The 19,640-nt window shown below is 38.3% G+C and overlaps 1 protein-coding gene and 1 long non-coding RNA gene across 3 annotated transcripts in view; one reads left to right on the top strand and one right to left on the bottom strand.

The window, feature by feature from the left end:
• Positions 1-18,636, top strand: part of LOC110826937 (heat shock 70 kDa protein 12A) — a 29,065-nt gene extending 10,429 nt beyond the window's left edge. For both annotated transcript variants that reach the window (XM_022058082.2, XM_087349592.1), the window contains exons 2-14: positions 4,231-5,078; positions 9,972-10,167; positions 10,357-11,120; positions 11,779-11,954; positions 12,236-12,457; positions 13,285-13,501; positions 14,011-14,136; positions 14,692-14,903; positions 15,272-15,394; positions 16,003-16,143; positions 16,682-16,814; positions 17,297-17,472; positions 17,779-18,636. In XM_022058082.2, coding sequence (XP_021913774.2) covers positions 4,265-5,078; positions 9,972-10,167; positions 10,357-11,120; positions 11,779-11,954; positions 12,236-12,457; positions 13,285-13,501; positions 14,011-14,136; positions 14,692-14,903; positions 15,272-15,394; positions 16,003-16,143; positions 16,682-16,814; positions 17,297-17,472; positions 17,779-17,994 — 3,516 coding nt within the window. In that variant the 5' untranslated portion in view covers positions 4,231-4,264 and the 3' untranslated portion in view covers positions 17,995-18,636. The remainder of the gene's footprint in view (positions 1-4,230; positions 5,079-9,971; positions 10,168-10,356; positions 11,121-11,778; positions 11,955-12,235; positions 12,458-13,284; positions 13,502-14,010; positions 14,137-14,691; positions 14,904-15,271; positions 15,395-16,002; positions 16,144-16,681; positions 16,815-17,296; positions 17,473-17,778) is intronic.
• LOC147873727 (uncharacterized) lies at positions 9,242-12,436 on the bottom strand. Its single transcript, XR_015535310.1, has 2 exons — positions 12,295-12,436; positions 9,242-10,790 (listed from the first exon to the last, which is right to left on the bottom strand). It is a non-coding gene; the product is annotated as an uncharacterized LOC147873727 (long non-coding RNA).
• Positions 18,637-19,640: the final 1,004 nt, after the last annotated feature.

Raw genomic sequence — 19,640 nt, 5'->3', positions numbered from 1 at the left:
CAGCTGCTGTTTTCCCACTTTTCAGGACGTTTGAGCCTAATGCTCTCCCGTAGCCGCTTCAAAACTTCACAATAAAACTTCCCGTTGACAGTTTGACTAGGAGGGACAAATTCCTTGTGGAGAATGCCTTGGAAAAGATCAACATGGACTTCACATTGCTGCGAACTTGACATGCTTTTTTGGCCGCGGTGAATTTGGCGAATTCCACTACGAAAACTGCTGTTTAGTCTCAGGGTCATAACCGTAAGTCCATGACTTATCACCGGTTATGACCTTGGAGATGACGTTGGGGTCATCTGTGGCTTCATCTTTGAGTTCAGTGCAGACAGCAACGCGATGTTCTTTTTGGTCGTTGTTAAGCAGGCTCGGCACAAATTTTGCAGCAATGCGTCTCATGTTCAAATCGTCTGACAAGATGCGTTGTAAGGAACCGTACGATATTCCTACGATCGCACAAACATCATGGATTGTTCGTCTACGATCTGCAACCACAGCCTCTCGCACTTTCGCGATGTTTTCCGGTGTTGTGCTTGTCGATGGCCGTCCTGAACGCTCATCGTCGTCGACAGACGTTCGTCCATCCTTATAGCGTTTGTACCAAAAAAAAAGTTTTACTTTGACTCATAGCATTCTCACCAAATGTTTCCACAAGCACGCGGTGGGTTTCTACAGCAGTTTTTTTAAGCTTAAAGCAAAATTTGATGCAGATTCTTTGCTCCTTAAAATCTGCCATTTATGCAGGTTTAAAAAATCACCGAACCACTACAACACAACGTTACAAAAACGCACGAGACTCAAGAACGCGGCCTCTCGCCTTCACGGCTGTTGGCACACTAATTCACAAAGGGTACTGCTCGCCCTATCTAGCGGCGGCAGGCCATTCCACAACCGGTTCGCGCATGGAATTCAAATTCCCCGAACTTTTGGGTAGCACCTCGTGTGTGTGTAACACAGATTTCGCAAGTTGTTAAAACCTGAACAAAGAAATTATCCCATCTCTTACAACTTACTCGTAGTTCGACCACAGTATTTAAAAAAACCCTCTTATGTGTGAGAAGAGAAAGGCCTGTTTGTTTGTCTCTATAAACTGCAATACGGAAGACTCTCACGGTATCATCAAGATAAATGGGTAATTATAATCAGTTTTTTTACTATTTTGTGTCACAATAAACTTGTTTTGTTCCGTTTCACATGATTTGGTGTCACGAGTGACCTGGTCTCGGGCTGTTCTTGTTAAGACTGAATGAACGTCTTTAGTTGGTAGAAGGATGCATAAAAGTACAGGGTGTTCCAAAATGTTTTCCTTGTTACAAAATTTAATATCAAACGAATCACTGAAGATAAAGGTACATAGTTTGCGGAATTTTGTACCGTCAGTTATAAAGTTTCGTTCACAGCGCGAGTCACTAGGAGTCAAGTGACAGCGCTGCTGTCAGTCACAACTAAAAATGGTGACAGCACAGGAAAAGACCCCATGTGATTTGTGGATTTCGGAGTCAGACTTAGCTTTGAAAATGCAAAAAAAATTATCACTGTGGTACACGGTAAGACTTAACCTTCGAAAACCAATTGTCAAGATAGTGGATGAGGAAGTTTCTCACGACAGGCAGAGTTACAGAGGAAAGTAGCAATATGTCCTGCGTGGATTGTGTACTGTACGTCTACCTACGTAGCCCCAAGATGAATATCCGTGACTTCGTGCCTCATGCTTGTTTAACTTATTTATAACATAAATGTATAACGTTGTACCTAAACATTTAAAGCTCGACGAGCGAAGTGCAAATTTTGCCAATGGCTTTCTGGAACCTATTGATAAAGGTAACAGTGGAAAATGTCAGTTACCTCAAAGCGCGAATTTGATGGTCCGAGAATCTACATTCATTTATTTATCATATCGTGACAGTCCAAACATTAATGTCGGATTATTGATCATTCTTTTTCGTAGAAGAAACTGGACGTGGATCGAATATTTTTTGGTATCAAATGTAGGAACTGGGGCCTTTAATCTTCTAAAAGGACGGTGTCTCACCATACTGGAATTTAGCTATACGTGATTTTTTTTAAACCAAACCATTCGAGGACGTTGGCTTGGATGGAACGGGCCAATTTCATGTCTCCACGGTCATCTGACATTACCCCTTTTGACTTAGTTTGGGAAAAAGTCAAGGACCTAGTGTATCCTGTACCGAATTTTGTCATATTGCTTACTCAATCAAAAATGTACATGAATTGAAATTTAATATCGACTTCACGCACTGCACGCATGTTAATAAGGAACTTTTACCTGAGGATACAAAATTAAGAAAACCACATAAATTTATCATCAGCTTTTCGGTTGATATTATGTGTTGTAATAGGTAAGATAATACATGAACACGCTGTATCTTAATATCTCAAAGAGCTATAAAACGTGTTCACGCGGACTCTGCGAAGTGTGTCACTTGTAATGTGACGTAGGTCAGATAGAGGCCATGATGAGATCTTGTTTTCACGGAAAATAGCCTCTCCACCTTGTTTTATCTTATACGCATATATTTTGTGGTCTAGAAAGTTGAAATTACTTTGACCATCATGTTATCTTCTACTCGTGTGCATTGTTCCTTGAATATTGTCAGTTCTAAACAAATTTTGTAGCAATTCTGTGAATAGACATTACAGTCGTTATTTAGGTTATGAAAATGCTTCGAGAAGAAGAACGAAGTATTACCATACGTAGTACTTTTAAATTTAATCGATGAACTTCTGTTTTAAATGAGAACTAGAGCGGAAAGAATTTGCTGGAGTTCTTATAGATTATTACAAGATATTCAACAACATGTAGCAGACCTTTAGTGTCGATCTCTCGAGAGTGTCTTGTCAGTTTGTTCTGCATATTAAACATTTAAAAAAATACATGTTTTAGTTGATCGTCAGGGGGAAAGACGAAATAAGTTTCATGCATATTTTATTATTAAAGATTGGTCACTAAATAAAAAAATTATTAAGTGACTGATTCCAAACTTGGAGGAGATTCATAAACCGAATTTTGTTGCAAATTTCAGAATCATAACCCACTGGAGTTAGAGAATGTCATTTACAGGCGGGAAGAAGCGAAGTAGACAGGCCCGGGTTCACATTCCTTCGGAGCCCCTGTTAAAATCGTTAAGTGATTCCGCCCACCTGTCCATCCGTCTGTACACCATGTAACAATTCGAGAATAACTAAACGGATTTTATGAAGTTTAATATTGGGAAGTTTTGCGAAAAATTGACTATCCATTTAAATTTCAGTAAAGACTGACAATTTAATGACAACTTTATTTGATGTCATAATATTAATTAGTTGATCTTTGTAATGGCGCCGTGTTGTTTTCTTTAGGAAACTGGCTTTTTGGGTGCCATGATAAAATCAGAGTAAGCAACTGATCCTTGTGGTGGTTAGGCATTTTTTTGTTTTAAAGAAACTGAATCTGGTGGTTGCCGTGACAACATCAGACCAAACATCTTTTCTGCAGAGTGTCCTTCGTCTGTCCTGTGGTTTGAAAGAGAGCATTAAATTGAAATTCCCAAAATTAAAATCTAGAAGCAATAATAGACCAAATGCTTGCAAATTATAGGCTTTATGAAAGCGTATTTCTCATTATGTCTTGTTGAGTAATGATGATAATGTCATAGGCCAACAGTTTATATCCATTTATTTTAATTTCACATCTGAAACAAAAATCCTGATTATTAAAATGAATTATGATAATGTTACGTACTGTTTTATGGATGTGAAATTTGGTTTCTCAAAATAAGGAGAAGAAAAATAATGAGAATAATAACGAATACTTCGACCTAAGAAAGGAATTGACAAGAGGATGGAAAATTTACACGATGAGAAATTGATAGTCACGCGATTAGTTGAGAACTTACCGCAACTTTTCCCTTCTTTATAAATATTACTACGGTCTAAAACCCGAAAGGATAAGACCGTATTGAAGATGAAAGCATGAATGGAACGAAATAATTAAAATTGAGCTTCGGGTTTTAGAGTTTGGGTTGGATTAAACTGACTCGGGATAGGATCCTATGATCAAGGTAATGAATTTTCGTGTACCAAAAATAGTGTCAATTTCTTAACTAGTCTTGAGACTATCAGCTTCTCAAGGACTACGCTGTGGAGTGAGTTAACCCTCGACTAGGATATGCGTTCACTCTGTTTCTGGATGCGTGAGTCTTAACTGGAAATGTTCTAATGGTTGTGTTACAGGAGGGGACGCTGCTGATGTGAAGGTCAAAACATCATGGCAGTACAGCAGTCTCACCCCCTTACCCCGGTGCCACCCGTTTCTTGGAGGTTCTCCCCGCTTCCTACTCACATCTTCAGCTTGCTTCCCGATGCCTGTAGCAGTGAGAGTAGTGACATAGAACTAGAACAGAAACAAGGTCTGCAGCAAATAGAAGAAGAACGGAAATCACGTCAACAACAACAACAATACGAAGAGTACTGCAGCTTCCTGGAAGAGCAGAAACACAAATTCTATCTGCAACAAGCTCAACAGTACCGAGAACAAGAAGACCACGCGAATGGACACATCGAAGAACAATGCCATCGAAACGGGTGCTTTCAGAAATGTTTGAACGAGTACGATCAGGAACAACAATGTATACAGGGTGATTCCGTTTACAAACAGAATCTCAGTCGGTGCGTTCAAGAACAAGGGAAATATAACGCAGATGGTTATAACCAAGTGCACGACGCATATCAGTTGAATGGATACCTTCAGGAAGAATCACATCACGACCAAGAATATCAGTTAACGAACGATACGCAACAGTGTTATGTCCAGCAAGAGCTGCAGTATCAGTACGCAGTGCATCAGAGTGTAGAAAACGAGTGTCAGTATCCGACAGGAGGTGGCGAGGAGTGTCGTCAACGGCTCGAGCAGAGTTACACCACCGACAAAGAGGTAGACGTTGCGCTCGGGCAGACTGAACGGCTAATAGGTCAGCAGGAGACAGAGGAGGGCGGTAGAGTGTTCTGCATTGTTGGCCCGAACGGAAGTCCTAGACTCTCGACATATACGTCCATGTCGACGTCGGTTGGGTCATCTGAAGGTGAGTACTGACCATGAAGCAGATCTTTAGTGTAACTTTTGGTGCGTAACTTTAAGGTTTGCTTATTCTTACACTGGTTCTATTGAATTTTGTTGCTGGGAATTGTTCGTAAAAATTTGTCCCCCTGAAAGAAACACGAATTGACATTTTTGATGTCGAGACAGTAAAATAAATCCACATTTATGTAAAACCCTTAGGTTCACTACCGTGCTCACAAGAGCTCGCTGGTGGATCGTATACTGAGCCAGTTGAATCCAGACAACACTTTCACATCGTATCTCTTTAATATTATTCTCCCATCTGTTTCTAGGTCTTCTAAATTGTTCCTTTCCACGAAGTTTCTTAATCGAAATTCTGTTCCCATTATGGCTGCCCTTATCCGAGTAAAATCATAACCTGCTTCTCGTAGTCCCTTCATTTCCCCAGCAATGCCATGCGGCCACCATGTTCTCACTGCTGCGAGTGTGAAAATGGCTATCTTCTGAGATGTTGCGCCGTGTAGTCTGGTACAAGTTTACCGACGTTTTAGAGTTGCTAGCGTTCTGCCTCCACTGCCCTAATGATGGGCGACAAGCACCTCTGAAACGTCGGTAAACTTCTACCTGATTACGCGGCGCAACATCTAAGAAGATAGTCGTCTGCAAATATCACGAGGGTCGTCATGTAATCTCCTAAACTGTCTACTTACTTTGTCCATTGTAACTTTTAGTTACGAATTTTTTGTTTTGTTTTTCTGGTACTTGGTTTACTTTGAGACAGTTCTCAGCTGCATAAGTTCTTTAGCGTCTGTTTGGCAGGATGTTGAAGGAAGCATTCCTGAAAACCAGCATTTATTTGAGGATATTACAAAAATCTTTTGTTAGAATAGCCGGTTACCGCTGCAAGATTCGAACCTGGATGTGCCCGAATTTGAACAAGATTTCTAACCATTCAACTGCAATTCTCATTGTTCTAACGTGTTTCACGTAATTCAGAAATAGGAAGAGGCAATTGAAAACCAGTGAGTACCTCCTCCAATCACAGCCCAGGTATTAGGCGTGTTGTAAATCCGTACAGACAGAAAAATTATGTTTGAATGCGATTATTTCTCTCTTGTCCATAAGCCTACATTCATCAATTTTTCGTCACCTTTATTTCTCCCCACGCAGAATCAGTTTTAGACGAGAGGATTCCATTAAAATTTAATTTAATTTCTTATGGCGTGGACTGGTTTTGTCTGGCGTAGAGTATGTTGCAGTGGCTGACTGTTGCGAAGTAGGTAATACATTTTTGTATTCCGTAAAAGGCGGGACATGTCTTGACTAACTGAGCGACTAACAGCTTATCAATGACTGCTCGACTTTGTTTATTAATGGTATGCGGAATATTTCAGTATGATGTAGTTAGGATGGATACCGCTGCAGTCAGATGGCGTCGCTGTAGCATTCCTCTTGTCCCTTGTCAAGTTGTGATGTTCTTCTGTTGCTAAAGGAATGTGTACTCATGTGAGGCTAAACAGTGCCCATTAAAGATAGACAACAAATGCTGTCTTTTATTCCTGTCTTTTAAACAGACATCGTGTTTGTGTTTAGTTTTCCACGACCGTGTTATCAATTCAGGAAACTTTAAGGTGCAGAATCATTCTTGAGAAGCTTATACTTAATCTTCTAGTTAAGAAATTACCACTCCGCCTTTCGGGTAATCAGAAAGCCACTTCTCTTTATCCTGAACAGTATGAATCAGGTCGACATCCTCACACTCAATTTTAATACGTGTGTTAATGTTAGTCTTCCATCTAATCCTAAGTCTAGCAAGTGCCCTTTCTTCCCTTTGGATTTTCGAACTAAAATTTTATGTCCATTTCAAATAGCTACCTTACGAGTTACATTCCATCTCATCGCAGCCTTTTGTATTTGGTCACGCGTGATAAACTAAAACAAGAATAAATAAAAAAATAATGAAATATTAGGGAGAACAGTTATTGATTTTACTGACCATTTCACACGCTGTTTAGAAAGTGGAGATCCGATCACTAGGTCAGTGTTAACCTCAGCTGCAGTCCTTTCAGATCGCTGAGGCGTGCGAAGGAAGCATCTAACTGTGAAAGTTTATTTCCATTGCTGGAGGAACTTGCAATAACGGTTGTAAATACCCTTCTCTGTTTTAGTCACGCAAACTTTGTTGCGCAGCTTCGACTATTCATTTCATAATTAGTGTTTTTTCAACTCATTGCTTTATTCCGTTACGTTCACAGAATAAGCAGATTTTGTTTCTGCGAACATAACCATCCATCTATCTATCCATCGCCAGCCACATGACATATCCAACGAAAAACGTTCACAATAGACGATAGACTTCTATCATTTCTTGCAGGACAAAGGGATTTCTGGAAATAATTTGCAAGTCAACTTTTCATGATTACATAGGCCCACACCGAGACTAACAGTTCTAGAAAAAAACTCACATTCTGTCTATGAATTTTGAGAAAAAAATCTGATAGAACTATCTAGTTTCATGGAAATCTGTTCTCTGGTTCTCAAGTTATCAAATGCGGGTGAACAGACAGGACGAAGCTGATACACGCATTTTGTAACTTATAGTCTGGAACGTGACTAAAATTCCGACCTGCCTCGGTACATGCTACCATATACACAAATCAAATAGTCCCTGTCTTTTATGGAACCCGAATCTCATCGTCCTGATGATGGAGTCAGCAAGAACCTCTGAAACGTTGATGAACTTCTACCACCAATACACGGCGCCACAACCCAGAATAACCATCTTCTCTCTCATCGCCTTGAGAACCTTAAATCCCACGTAGTTCTCAAACAGTTTTCTAACTTCCTAGTATTTTGTCTTATACTTTGTATAGAATTTAGTAAAAAGTCTGGTCACTGACAACACACTCATAACATAAAATATCATGCAGATTGCTCCAACAATAGGAACGCTCTTAGTAAGGGTCGATGTTTTGAAGACAACATTTAGCATGACGTCACTGCGTCAAGATCGAGTCAATTCTCCGCTCAGACAGACTGTAGATTTGTTTTCGTAGAGTTTAATTAGAGAGCAACATAGAGGTTTCCAGCAGATGAAATCAAGACAATATTTGTACTCGATAATCAATTTCATATGAAATTTGAATGATTATGTCGTCAGTTCGGAAATATCCTGATTCGAGTGATATAACGTAAGAGAATTATGGGAATAATGAAAGTGAAAGAAGTAGACGCATGCGTACTATGGTTTATCTCAAGAGTAATGACTCACACGTGAAATATTTACATCTGCCTGTGTTATGATCTCATGATGTCATGTCAAATGATTACAGAGGATGTACCAACCGTTTCGCTAAGGCAAAATCCTGTGAACAAATTTCCCCATATGTTTTAACGAAATGAATATTCATTGTGCTGTGAAATAATAAACGAAACAATGGCTCAGTAAGTACAACAAAATGTTGCTTTGCAGTGGGCAACAATCATGCATCACGATTGCGAAATCAGAGTTTCGAATCTCGGCCCGGAAATCGGTAATCGACCGACGGATTATTCGGTGTTTTACTCGATTCCTCAGAGAAAAATGCTCAGAGATTAGGTATTTTTAAACAGACCACGCCCCTTTCTTTCCACACCTTTTCCGATTCAACATTCACGCAAAGCATTCTACCATTCTATGTGGGCGTGCAGGGTCTACGTAGTTCAAATGAGTTCGATAATCGATACTGTTTCGTCTCTCATTTTTTGTACATCGCATAGTAAAACAACTGAATAAGTAAACGAAAGAGGGCGTGAAGAAATGGATAGGGATGCTTGTCCTCCTTTACCTCTGTCACAGAGAGGCCATTGTTCTGTTGTTACAAGTATTCAGATGAGACGGTCTGTGAAGCGGTTTAAGCGAGTTAGTGCTTCCTTGACTCAGGTCATTGCTTATTAAAGCGTTCATCCATGCAAGCCTCAGTCATGTGTACCTTTTCAAATCTAGTAAACAAGTGAGAGCATTGTTGTTGTCACTTAAGAGCCTGTTTAGTTCTAATTTAATTAATATTAATTTAATTTCCACCGAAAAGAAGCAATATTTATCGAAGGTAAAAGTGGCAATGCGAAATTTGTAATTAATTTAAAATTGTATACGTGAAGTGGATCAATTGTGTGCTTTAAACTGGAACAAATGAATAAGAAAGGCTGTTTTCAGTTCTGTTAATTGATTTTTGAAAATAAATGTACCAACAAAATACAATTATCTGATTGCATTCCTCAACAGTAAAGACACTCGATTTTTGTGAGATTCTGTGTGTAATCATAATCAGAGATAGGCTTTTTTCAGTTTGGTTAATTGGTTTTGGAAGAAAATATACCCACAAAAGATATTTAAATGTGTAATCGTCAGGTCTGAATTTGAACTTAGACTTTGACACCATTATGGATGAATTCGATATTTTATTCGACATCTCAGTATTGTCATAGACCATTGGAGTATCTCATCCCGAGGATATCCGACCAGCATTAAATTGCCTCAATACAAAAATTGGTGTGACATTGCGCTACGCTAACCGCTAAGTTTGACCTCGGGAACTGAATTCAGCCAGTCATGGGAATTTAGTTTTGACTTGATTTTAAATTAATTTAACAATCTGTAAACAAAGCGGGAAAGGGAACTGGTGATCTTACAGAATTCACAATTCGGCATGAGCGGAAGAAATTTTCGCATTCCCGGAAGCAGTTACTTGGCTTTGTGTTCAGAGAACACTCTTAACTTTTGCCGTTCAACAGACACACGTCGCTTTTTTCCAACACAAACGTTTCGTGCTCATCTTATTCCGCCACACCTTGACCAACCGAGAGATCACTAAAACGAAAGAAACGTAATTATTACACTGTGCGCACATTTCCTAACTTGTTGATACTTGTGTAGGTATGCGGCTGGAGCTTGCTGGAGTTACGCTGGACAGCAGCACGGACGACCTCAACGGCATTGCGACCACATGTGGTTATCGGGACGCTCGTCAACAGAGGAAAGATCTGTCCATGGATTCTGGCATCCAGGGTAGCTCCTGCGACCTCGCTGCAGACAGCAGCGGCTCCGACCTCGATGACGACAGCCTCAATGGGTGGGGTCATGTTTCATACATATCTGATCCTTCTGTTGCGACACCAATTTTATAAGGCTGGTGCTCAGAGCAATCATGCGTTTCTTCCAGAAGTTATTTTTATTTTAAGTGCATGTCTCATCCATTCTTCTTCATTTTGAAATTGTAGATTCATAAAAAAAACTATTGTTACGTAACTGATTGTTGCAGATCTCTTGAAGTAACTGTACCTGATTGTCTGGATGATAAGAATGTATCTACTGCAATGAGGATCATTAGTGGTGGTGCCACTGGTGATGTGGAAGTCCATCATGGGGAAACGTTGAACCTGGTTGAAGAGTTGTACATTATGGAGGATTCCAAAAAGGAACTCCATCCTGTGCCTCAGGAGGTGGTCCTGGAAGGATGTCATGCTTTCAAGAACCAAAATCTCTCCATTGCCACAGAAGTGGTTGTCGACACCACGAACTTGTCCATTCCTGACAGTCTAGAAACTCCTGTACATCTCCCAGAAAACCTCTGCAGGTCTAATGGCGAAGACAAAACGTTTCAACGGTCCCCAACAAATGTTTCAGACACAACAACTGACAATGTCTGCAATGGCCATCGAACATCCAGAAATCTGTCCCCAGTGAGTGACAAATCTGCAAGAGATAATTCAATCAAGAACCTCGACTCTACAACAGGAACATACGTGTCTTATTCTACTCCCTCTCTGGATGACGTCACACTTGTTGAAGCAATGCCAAAAAGTCGTGTTAGAGCCAACATGACAAAAATGGTTACAGGTGGTTGTAGGGCAGAGTTGGACATATCACATGATGATAGTAATGACACCAAGGAGGTTCCCCAGTCACTTCATTGCCAACATTTTGTTGTGGTTGCCATAGATATTGGAACTACATACAGCGGATATGCCTTTTGTTTCACTCGGGACCCAGATTCAAACATTCACATGATGAGAAAATGGGAAGGTAAGTTTTTAAGCAAGTCCATATTTTTTACATTAATATTAATAATAAAACAAAGACTGGAAAGATGTATTCTAAAGGCATTCTTTGTGGTTTATGGTCTAAATTTAACAAATAGACTTAAATATTTGCAATTAAAGGTAAATTGTGTCTGAAACTTTACAGAATTTATTGCCAACTTGGAATGAGATTGTTTTAAAATTCTTGAAGACAATTGATCGACTGCGTGTACAAGGCAGCCCATGTGCTGCTGCTTTACTATGACTGGGAGAATAGGTTAGTAGCTGAGCTAGGAGGTGAAACGTTACTATTGCATCATTCCAAGCTATTGGACTGCAGACAGCATCAGCGTTAAGTACGAAAAGCAGTATGATTAAGAATAATGAACAGAGAAGAGGAAAAGGGGTGGCTGAACTTGTGATATAGTTCTCTTCGCTCCCACTTACAAAAGAAGCCAGTAATCTTTGAACAAAATATTTATATACATTCTAAGAATATCCGAGGTTATTTTGGCTTTTCAAGAAAAGTACCAAGATATTATTAAATACAGGTAAATTATTCTTTTTGGAAATCTGATTTCATCCCCTTTGGAGCTATAGCTTCTGTTCAGACTTGTGACGCAGATGGTTAATACTGTAGCTCAGGCCTGTGTTTTTTATAGGAGGAGACCCTGGTCTGAACAACCAGAAGACACCAACAACACTACTCCTGACACCCAATGGGGAGTTCCACTCATTTGGCTTCACAGCCAGGGATTTCTTCCATGACTTGGATATACAAGAGGCAAAGAAGTGGCTGTATTTTGACAAGTTCAAAATGGCTCTTCATCACAACCAGGTAGCGTAATATTTTAATTACATGAACCGTTGTCTTTTACATAAGATTTTAATCTCCCAGAGTGACTGAAAACAATTATGTCTTGTCATGCATTTATCTATGTTGGTATGGAATGAATTTCCAACATTTCATGTGTCGTCTCTCTCTCCACTGTCAGGGACTGACATCATCTTGTTTCCCCCTTAGTTACTTCCAGAGTGCATTCTTAATGAATCTATTTCCATTGATTTGTAATTTTGAACAATGTAAACATGTACAGAGGCTATGTTCATTTGTCTTAGGACTTGAGCCGCAGTACTAAGTTAGAGGCGGCAAATGGCCAGTCGGTATCTGCACTTACTGTATTTGCCCATGCATTACATCATCTCAAGAACCATGCTTTGATGGAATTGTCGGATCAGATGGGCTCAAATGTTGGTGTTGAAGATGTCCGTTGGGTCGTGACTGTACCTGCCATCTGGAAGCAACCTGCCAAACAGTTTATGAGAGAAGCTGCATATAAGGTCAAGGATTGTTTGGTTATTTACCACCATACAAATTTCACATATCAAATTTGAAGAATTCATCAGTAGTTGTCACTCCAAAACATTTTGTGTAGCCATTATACCATTATTTTTATTTTACACAGCTATTACCATGATGTTCGTGGTGGTGGTAATGATGATGATAATGTTTTTCCCAGTACATTACAGACTCCTCACTTTTCAGCTTTAATTTCAACGTGTTTTAATCACTGGCACATCATCAAATTCTGGTGTTTAAATAATATTCTGACACTGTTTGCTAGCCTCAGATTGACTCCAGATCCTGAATAAAATTTGTAAAACACGTGGTGGACTCAGTCTAACATCAGACCAGAACTAGGATTTTTTAATGTCGGACTGAGTCCAACATAGGACTGCAAAGGGTTAAGACATAAGTTCTGATGCATTCCCAACTTCATGTGAACATGTATAGTCGTTTGGGTTGCATTTTAAATGGAACACTTTATCATAGAAAATGTAAAATATCACTTTTGTGATATCATCATCATCATCATCATCATCATCATCATCATCATTATTAACATTTTATATTAACTGTAATAGAAACAGTAGCATTCATAACTAGCAGTCCCTTAATTTAACCTACTTATTTGGTTACATAATTTATTTTTCTGTATATCTGGCTACTTAATATTATAATAGAGTGAAAAATTATTACACAGGCTTGTGAAGTTATCATGTAATCATGATTTATGTAGTGGAGTATGATACATAAAATATAATGATTGGATGACCAAGCATTGCAAGTGTTGATAATTTTCTTTTTGCTTCATTCCTACCGTCAGGCAGGTTTGTGTAAACCTGACCATCCTGAAGGTCTCTTGATTGCATTAGAGCCCGAAGCAGCTTCCATCTGCTGCCGGAAACTGCGTCTGAATCAGCTTGTGCTAGAGCGACCCACCGAGCAGACCAAGCTAAAACTGAGGCGAGCCTCCAGTTCTACCTTGAGTCTTCCCCTGGAACCCACTGGAAACAATCTCATACTTGAAGACAGTAGAGAAGGTACTGTTCATATGTGTTTGTCCATTCATTGCTTCCACATGAAAGAAACACACCAATATTTTATACATACTGACTGTAATAAACTTCTTTGATAAATATTTTTTCTTAAAGACAATTTGATGTTCGAAAATTTCTGTGTTCTGTGTAGTCTGGTCGATGTTAACCAATGTTTCAGAGGTCATACTGCCTCTGTCATCATCACCCTGATGACAGAGGCAGTAAAGCCCTGAATGTATGTATATATAAATCAAATTAAAAATTTTTTTAGACAATGAAAGGATGAACTGATATTCTTCCTTTAATAGACTTTTTTTTAAAGTCAATTAAAGTATATGATTTTTGCTTCCTTACAACTGTCTTCATATACTGCATTTATATATCAGTTACACAATTTTTGCTATATCATAAAGCCAGTCCTAATATAACTAAATGTCACATGAAAATGTGGTGTATTATAGTAAATACCCTTACCTTTAAAATAAAATCCAGTATTTCAATACCATATTTAGGTACACGATATATGGTAGTGGACTGTGGAGGAGGAACGGTGGATATCACTGTTCATGAACTCAGTGAACGTCATGGCACATTACGTGAACTTCACAAAGCTACAGGTGGACCTTGGGGATCTATGGGTGAGTGATAATCATTTTAATTTTTAATTTTCATATAAATTGACATGAACGCTATTTAACCCTTTCCCTTCTTATAACGCAATTGAATGAATGAGGTAGGTTCTACTGGGTCTGTCATATTCTGGTCTGGCTGTGGTTTGTTTATGTCGCATGTGATTTGTAAAAGTTGAATTCTGACAAATGTACCAGAATTTCTAAACTTGTTTATGTAATTTTTGGTACACATAGGCTACACAAAGCATAGCATTGTAGTGTAATCATTAAAGTGACAGGCTGTGGACTTAGACTGAGTTGAATTCACCAATGCAGGATAGGAGAACTAGTTCTGTCTTTATTACAATGCCCAAATACGTTCTGAAGCCTTCCCAGCATCCTATGCAGTGGGAATCTGTCCTTGGGAGCAACCTTGGCTGGACAGTGTAGGTGACAATTCATCTAATGCTGAAATCCGATATTTATGGAAATATGCTTCTACTACTCTTTATGCCTTCATGGCATTTTTGACCTTTACCTTACAACCAGTAGCACCAATTAAATGATACATGTCTGTTTCAGGTGTTGATTATGAATTTGAACACATGCTTGAAGATATATTTGATGCTGAATTCATGGTTCAATTCAAGCTTAAGCGTCCAGCTGCATATGTAGAACTTCTGTTGAGCTTTGAAGCCCGCAAGCGGAGTGCTAGTCCTCATCGAGACTCATCATTCAACATTTTTCCACCATTTTCCTTCATTGATTACTACCGTAAATTCAAAGGCAAAGAGGTATGAGAGCTTTGTTTGAAACATGAAATCATATGTATCTTACTTTCAGAATCTCTAGTGTTAACAACTTGTTGAGGGCTACTTAAATATTCATTCCAGACTATTTTTCATATAATAACAATGAATTTAATATTTTCTTTGCATAAATCTGCTGTTATATACTACATTAAAAAAATGTATATTTAGTAAACAACAAAAATTATGATATTTTTTAAATATGCTTTCATTTCTAATTTTATGAATGATAAAAGATATTCAATAATCACTGGATCCTGTCCTTGAAATGTTGTGTACTTTATGAAATCAGATAATGGACACGGTGAATAATATTGTAGTTCTATACAGCTTTTTTGCATTTGATATTTTAGGTTGAACAGGCTGTGAAGAAATATGGCAGGAAGGATATAACATGGTCCACTCAGGGAATGTTGCGTCTTCAGCCTAATGTGATGTTGGAACTGTTTAGACCAATGATGGATAAAATAATACAGGTTGGTTGTTTAACGCATGGGCACAAAATTTTTCCTCCAGCCTCTGTGTCCAGACTGGCTCTGGGGTCCACCGAGCCTCCTATCCATTTGATATCGGGGTTCTTTCCCAGGGGTAAAGCGCGGTCAGGGCGTGATGCTGACCACTCACCCCTATCTAGTGCCAAGGTTAAGAATGAGTATGAACTATAAGCTCTCTCCCTCCAAGCGCCTACATGGCGTATAGTGGGACAGCTTTTATTTTGCCTCTTTTCTTATAACGTTAAGAGAACATTTCTTTCCTGAACAAATGATCACATAACACCCATTTAATTTTAAAAAGTATTGCATTTAAGTTTTCTGTATCGTGAACAGGTTATGTAAACCATGGTCAGTAGAGGTTAAGGGCTTCTTATTACTGCCAAATTTCAGATATGAATCCTGGCCCAGAATTTTGAAGCTAGCATGAACTAAGAAATGCCAGGATGATTATGATTAAGGAGAAATGAAAGCAGTAGCAGCATCCACTTTGAAGGACTGAGGAAAGAATGTTTCATCAGAAATACTGTCAACATGTTACATTTTGTTCATCATATTTGTTTATGAACTACATACATTTCCATGTGTTTTAGCACATTCAAGATGTACTGGAAAGTCCAAGAGTAAATGGCATCAAGTTTTTGTTTCTTGTGGGAGGATTTGCAGAATCCCAGATTCTGCAGCATGAAGTTAGGAAAACTTTTAGTGACAAAGTGAATGTCATCATTCCACAGGTAAACTTAATATTCCTTTGAATTTCTCAATATTAATGTGCATTTCATTTTAAACCTGGAACATCACACACAGTGTGGATCAAACTTAATTGATCTTATCATAAATAGCTCATGATACAACAAATTGTATCTACATAAAATATAAATAATAATATCTGACTTCATGTAGTGTGAATAATTATGCAGTAATATATTTGTATCCAACTTGATGAAAGGGATTGTTGGCATTCATTTGGTTTACCTTCTGTTTTTTGGGAAAATACATAGCAACAATGCAGAAGGATAATTGTGGAATTACTGGTACTTTCAGTGTAAACCTACATTAAGCTTTTGATACTAAAGAGATTCAAAACACTTGATTTTATCATAATTTCATTTTAGCTTCAAGAGAATCTTTCATTATATGGGATTCCTCACATATATTATGGGTATTTGGAAAAGAAATCTCAATACTTTCATATTTTTTTCTGTTTCCATTGCATGTGCTACACGTTCTATCATCTAACATTCATGATTTAATTAATGTGTTTATGTACAGGGAGTGTCTTTGACAATCCTCCGAGGAGCAGTGTTATTTGGTCTGAATCCAGGACTGGTGACGATTCGGCGATCAAAACAAACTTATGGTGTGGGCATACTCAAACGTTTCATGCATGGGGTTCATCCTCCAGGTAATTATTACACAGGGTTCAAATGATGAAGTCATACTTATTATGGGATAATTCTAGATCTTATGATAAGAGAACAATCTCTTACAATTCAGTTATCAGTTTGTCATTTAGGATTCTTTCTTTTCTTTAGAAAGAAATGCAGACTAATGTATTATCATGTCCATGCCCAAACATTACCTTGCAGAAGACGACGCAGATCTTAATTTAAATTGTCCATTATTCTTGTACTGTTTTAACCAAAACTGGAATATGTTAACGAATTTTAATAAAACTCCTCAGTGTCAGATTTCACGAGTTCATTTCAGCAGTTCTCAAAATGTTACATGCATTCAGGGAGACAGACAGAAAATAAGACAGACATGCACATAGGCATATTTTTTGCAACTTTGAATTGCAAATGCACCTATAAATGTGTAGACTGAAAAAAATTCAGTTAATAATAACTGTTTAACTATTTCTTTTCTTTTGATATGGCTGTAAAGAGAAATTAATTGAGAAAGATGGCGTGGAGTGGTGCGTTGATGTCTTGGACAAGTTTGTTGTGGCTGAGCAATCAGTGGAGATTGGGGAGACTGTGGTACGTCGATATACTCCAGCCATCCCTTTTCAGAAATCTATTGTCATCAACATCTATAGTGCTGACTCTGCTGATGCACAAGTAAGGACCTTGACTATATGGAAGATGAAGTTTCGTAGTCTTTAATACCTCTTGATATGACTTGTGAAAGGAATGACTAGACAAGTAGGAAAGGAAAAAGTGAAAGAAGTTAGAATGTACACTGTATTAATGATCATAAAAATGGGTCATATTATAGTCTACTTATTTATTAAGTATATATCAGACAATGGACAATTTTCTGCATAATTTGTGGTTTAACTTTACCACTGATGTGAACCTTTATCACTAACTTTAATTTCAGCTAAGTTCTGAAGAAACTCAGTGTTCCTATTTATTCTGTCATAGTTCATCACTGACCTTGGAGTTCATCGCTGTGGAACCCTAAGCCTGAACATCGCAGACATAAAAGAAAACGAAAGTAGCGACAGTCCTCGTGAAATTCACACGCGCATGGTGTTCGGGGGAACAGAAGTGACAGCCAGTGCTCTTGATATAGCAACAGGTCACACAGTGCATGCAGAGATGGACTTTCTTACAATTTCCAATGATACTGAAGTATAAACATAAAAGGTTCATCACAAAGAAACTTTAATTTTTGTACAGAATTCCACCAGTTAACCCTAATTCCTTCAGAATGTTATATAGTTTTGGTCATGATTTTTCTACGTGTTTTTCCTATAGGTCTAACATATTCTACATTCTCCTTGAAGCTAAATTGAAATTTCCCTGACCCCATTATAAGTTGTGTACAGGGTTATTTAACTTATCCTCTCTGCTCAGGAGGTAGCAAGATGACTTCTTTGGGTCATCTTCCCTAGATGTGTTGCTTTCTTATCAGCTACTGGTCACATCCATCTGTTGTTGGTTACTAGCTTCTTCCTCTCCTCTTACCTGACTGCAAGTTGGACAAGCCAGACTTCCATAAAATCTGGATCATCTGGATTACAGGAGTGCAGGACCATCTACCAAGTCAGGGTAGTAGCCATAACCACTGGAGGAATAAAGTCTAACTTTGATTTCCTACACTTGATTAACGTGTGTTAGTATAAACCCCAAATATCAAATTTATGACTAGATGCATATGTCATTCCAGTCTTAAATATACAGAAGTCGATGTACAAACTAAGGACAAATGAGCCTATTTAATATGGGTAAAAAGTATACTCCAAAGTAATAAATAAAAGGGTTGCTTAAACTTTACAATATATTTTATTAGAAGAACACCGTTTCAGATGGAGCCATTAACAACTGACTGTTGTTTTGCTACAACAGATTGTACAAAGAACATAATATAATCAAGAGACATCTTGCTATCATAGGTATAGAAAAAATCTTTTTGATACAGTATGTAGACAAAGCTGTGACAAATATTGAGGAAAAAGAGGATATCCAGAACATTTAATCAGTAGCATTGAAAGTTCATATAATATTTTGGTAAGAGATGCTGGAGAAATAACAATTAAAGTAATGATAAAACAAGGAGTTAGGCAAGGTTGTAGTTTGTAAGGACAAAAATAACACAAGATGCAGTGATAGAACAAATTGCACATTTTAAATATCTTTGCTGTGATATTATAATACTTATGAACTAGAATTAAATAAAATTAAATTCGTGGCGTAACAGCTCCAGAGAACCAAAGCCGACTAGCTTGACTGCTGGCCTCAGGTTCACATGCCTAAGCAGAGGTGAACGATCATCCAACCAGATACAGGGTGACGTATGGTCAGCACGATGAACCCCCAGCCATTGCTAGCTTTCCTGACCAAGCCAGCGCGCATTCTGTATCGCCGGTCCGAAGCATGATGCCTCAGACCGCGCGGCTACGCCGCGGGACAACTTATGAACTAGATAAGGACATATATAAATTACATGGTTTTCAATTGGTCCTATGTAGCTAAAATACCTGAAGAGCAAATGCAAAATAAAGTAGCAAAATAAGGTAAACCAAAGGGAAGAACTATTGGTAAAGTAAAGTAAAAGTATCTACTACACACCAAGGAGGCTGGTAGGAAGGGCTGGATTTCCCCTTGGACTGATCTGAGGGGCAAGACACCTTTCCAGCTTATTAGGTTCCTGTCCCAAGACAATAATGAAATTCCTGTTGGATAATTTGTAGGTGTGCATGCTAAAATAATTATTGGTTGTCATGTACTCGGAGCTTTCTAGGAAAGCATTCAAGTTGCAGAAGATTAATTACCACAAAAAT

This window comes from Zootermopsis nevadensis, unplaced genomic scaffold, assembly GCF_977971745.1.
Source record: "Zootermopsis nevadensis isolate Lab colony 2312 unplaced genomic scaffold, Znev_1.0 Znev_ptg000016l, whole genome shotgun sequence".
NCBI lineage: Eukaryota > Metazoa > Arthropoda > Insecta > Blattodea > Termopsidae > Zootermopsis > Zootermopsis nevadensis.
The sequence above is the reverse complement of the archived record's forward strand: the minus strand, read 5'-3'. Positions and strand labels throughout refer to the sequence as shown.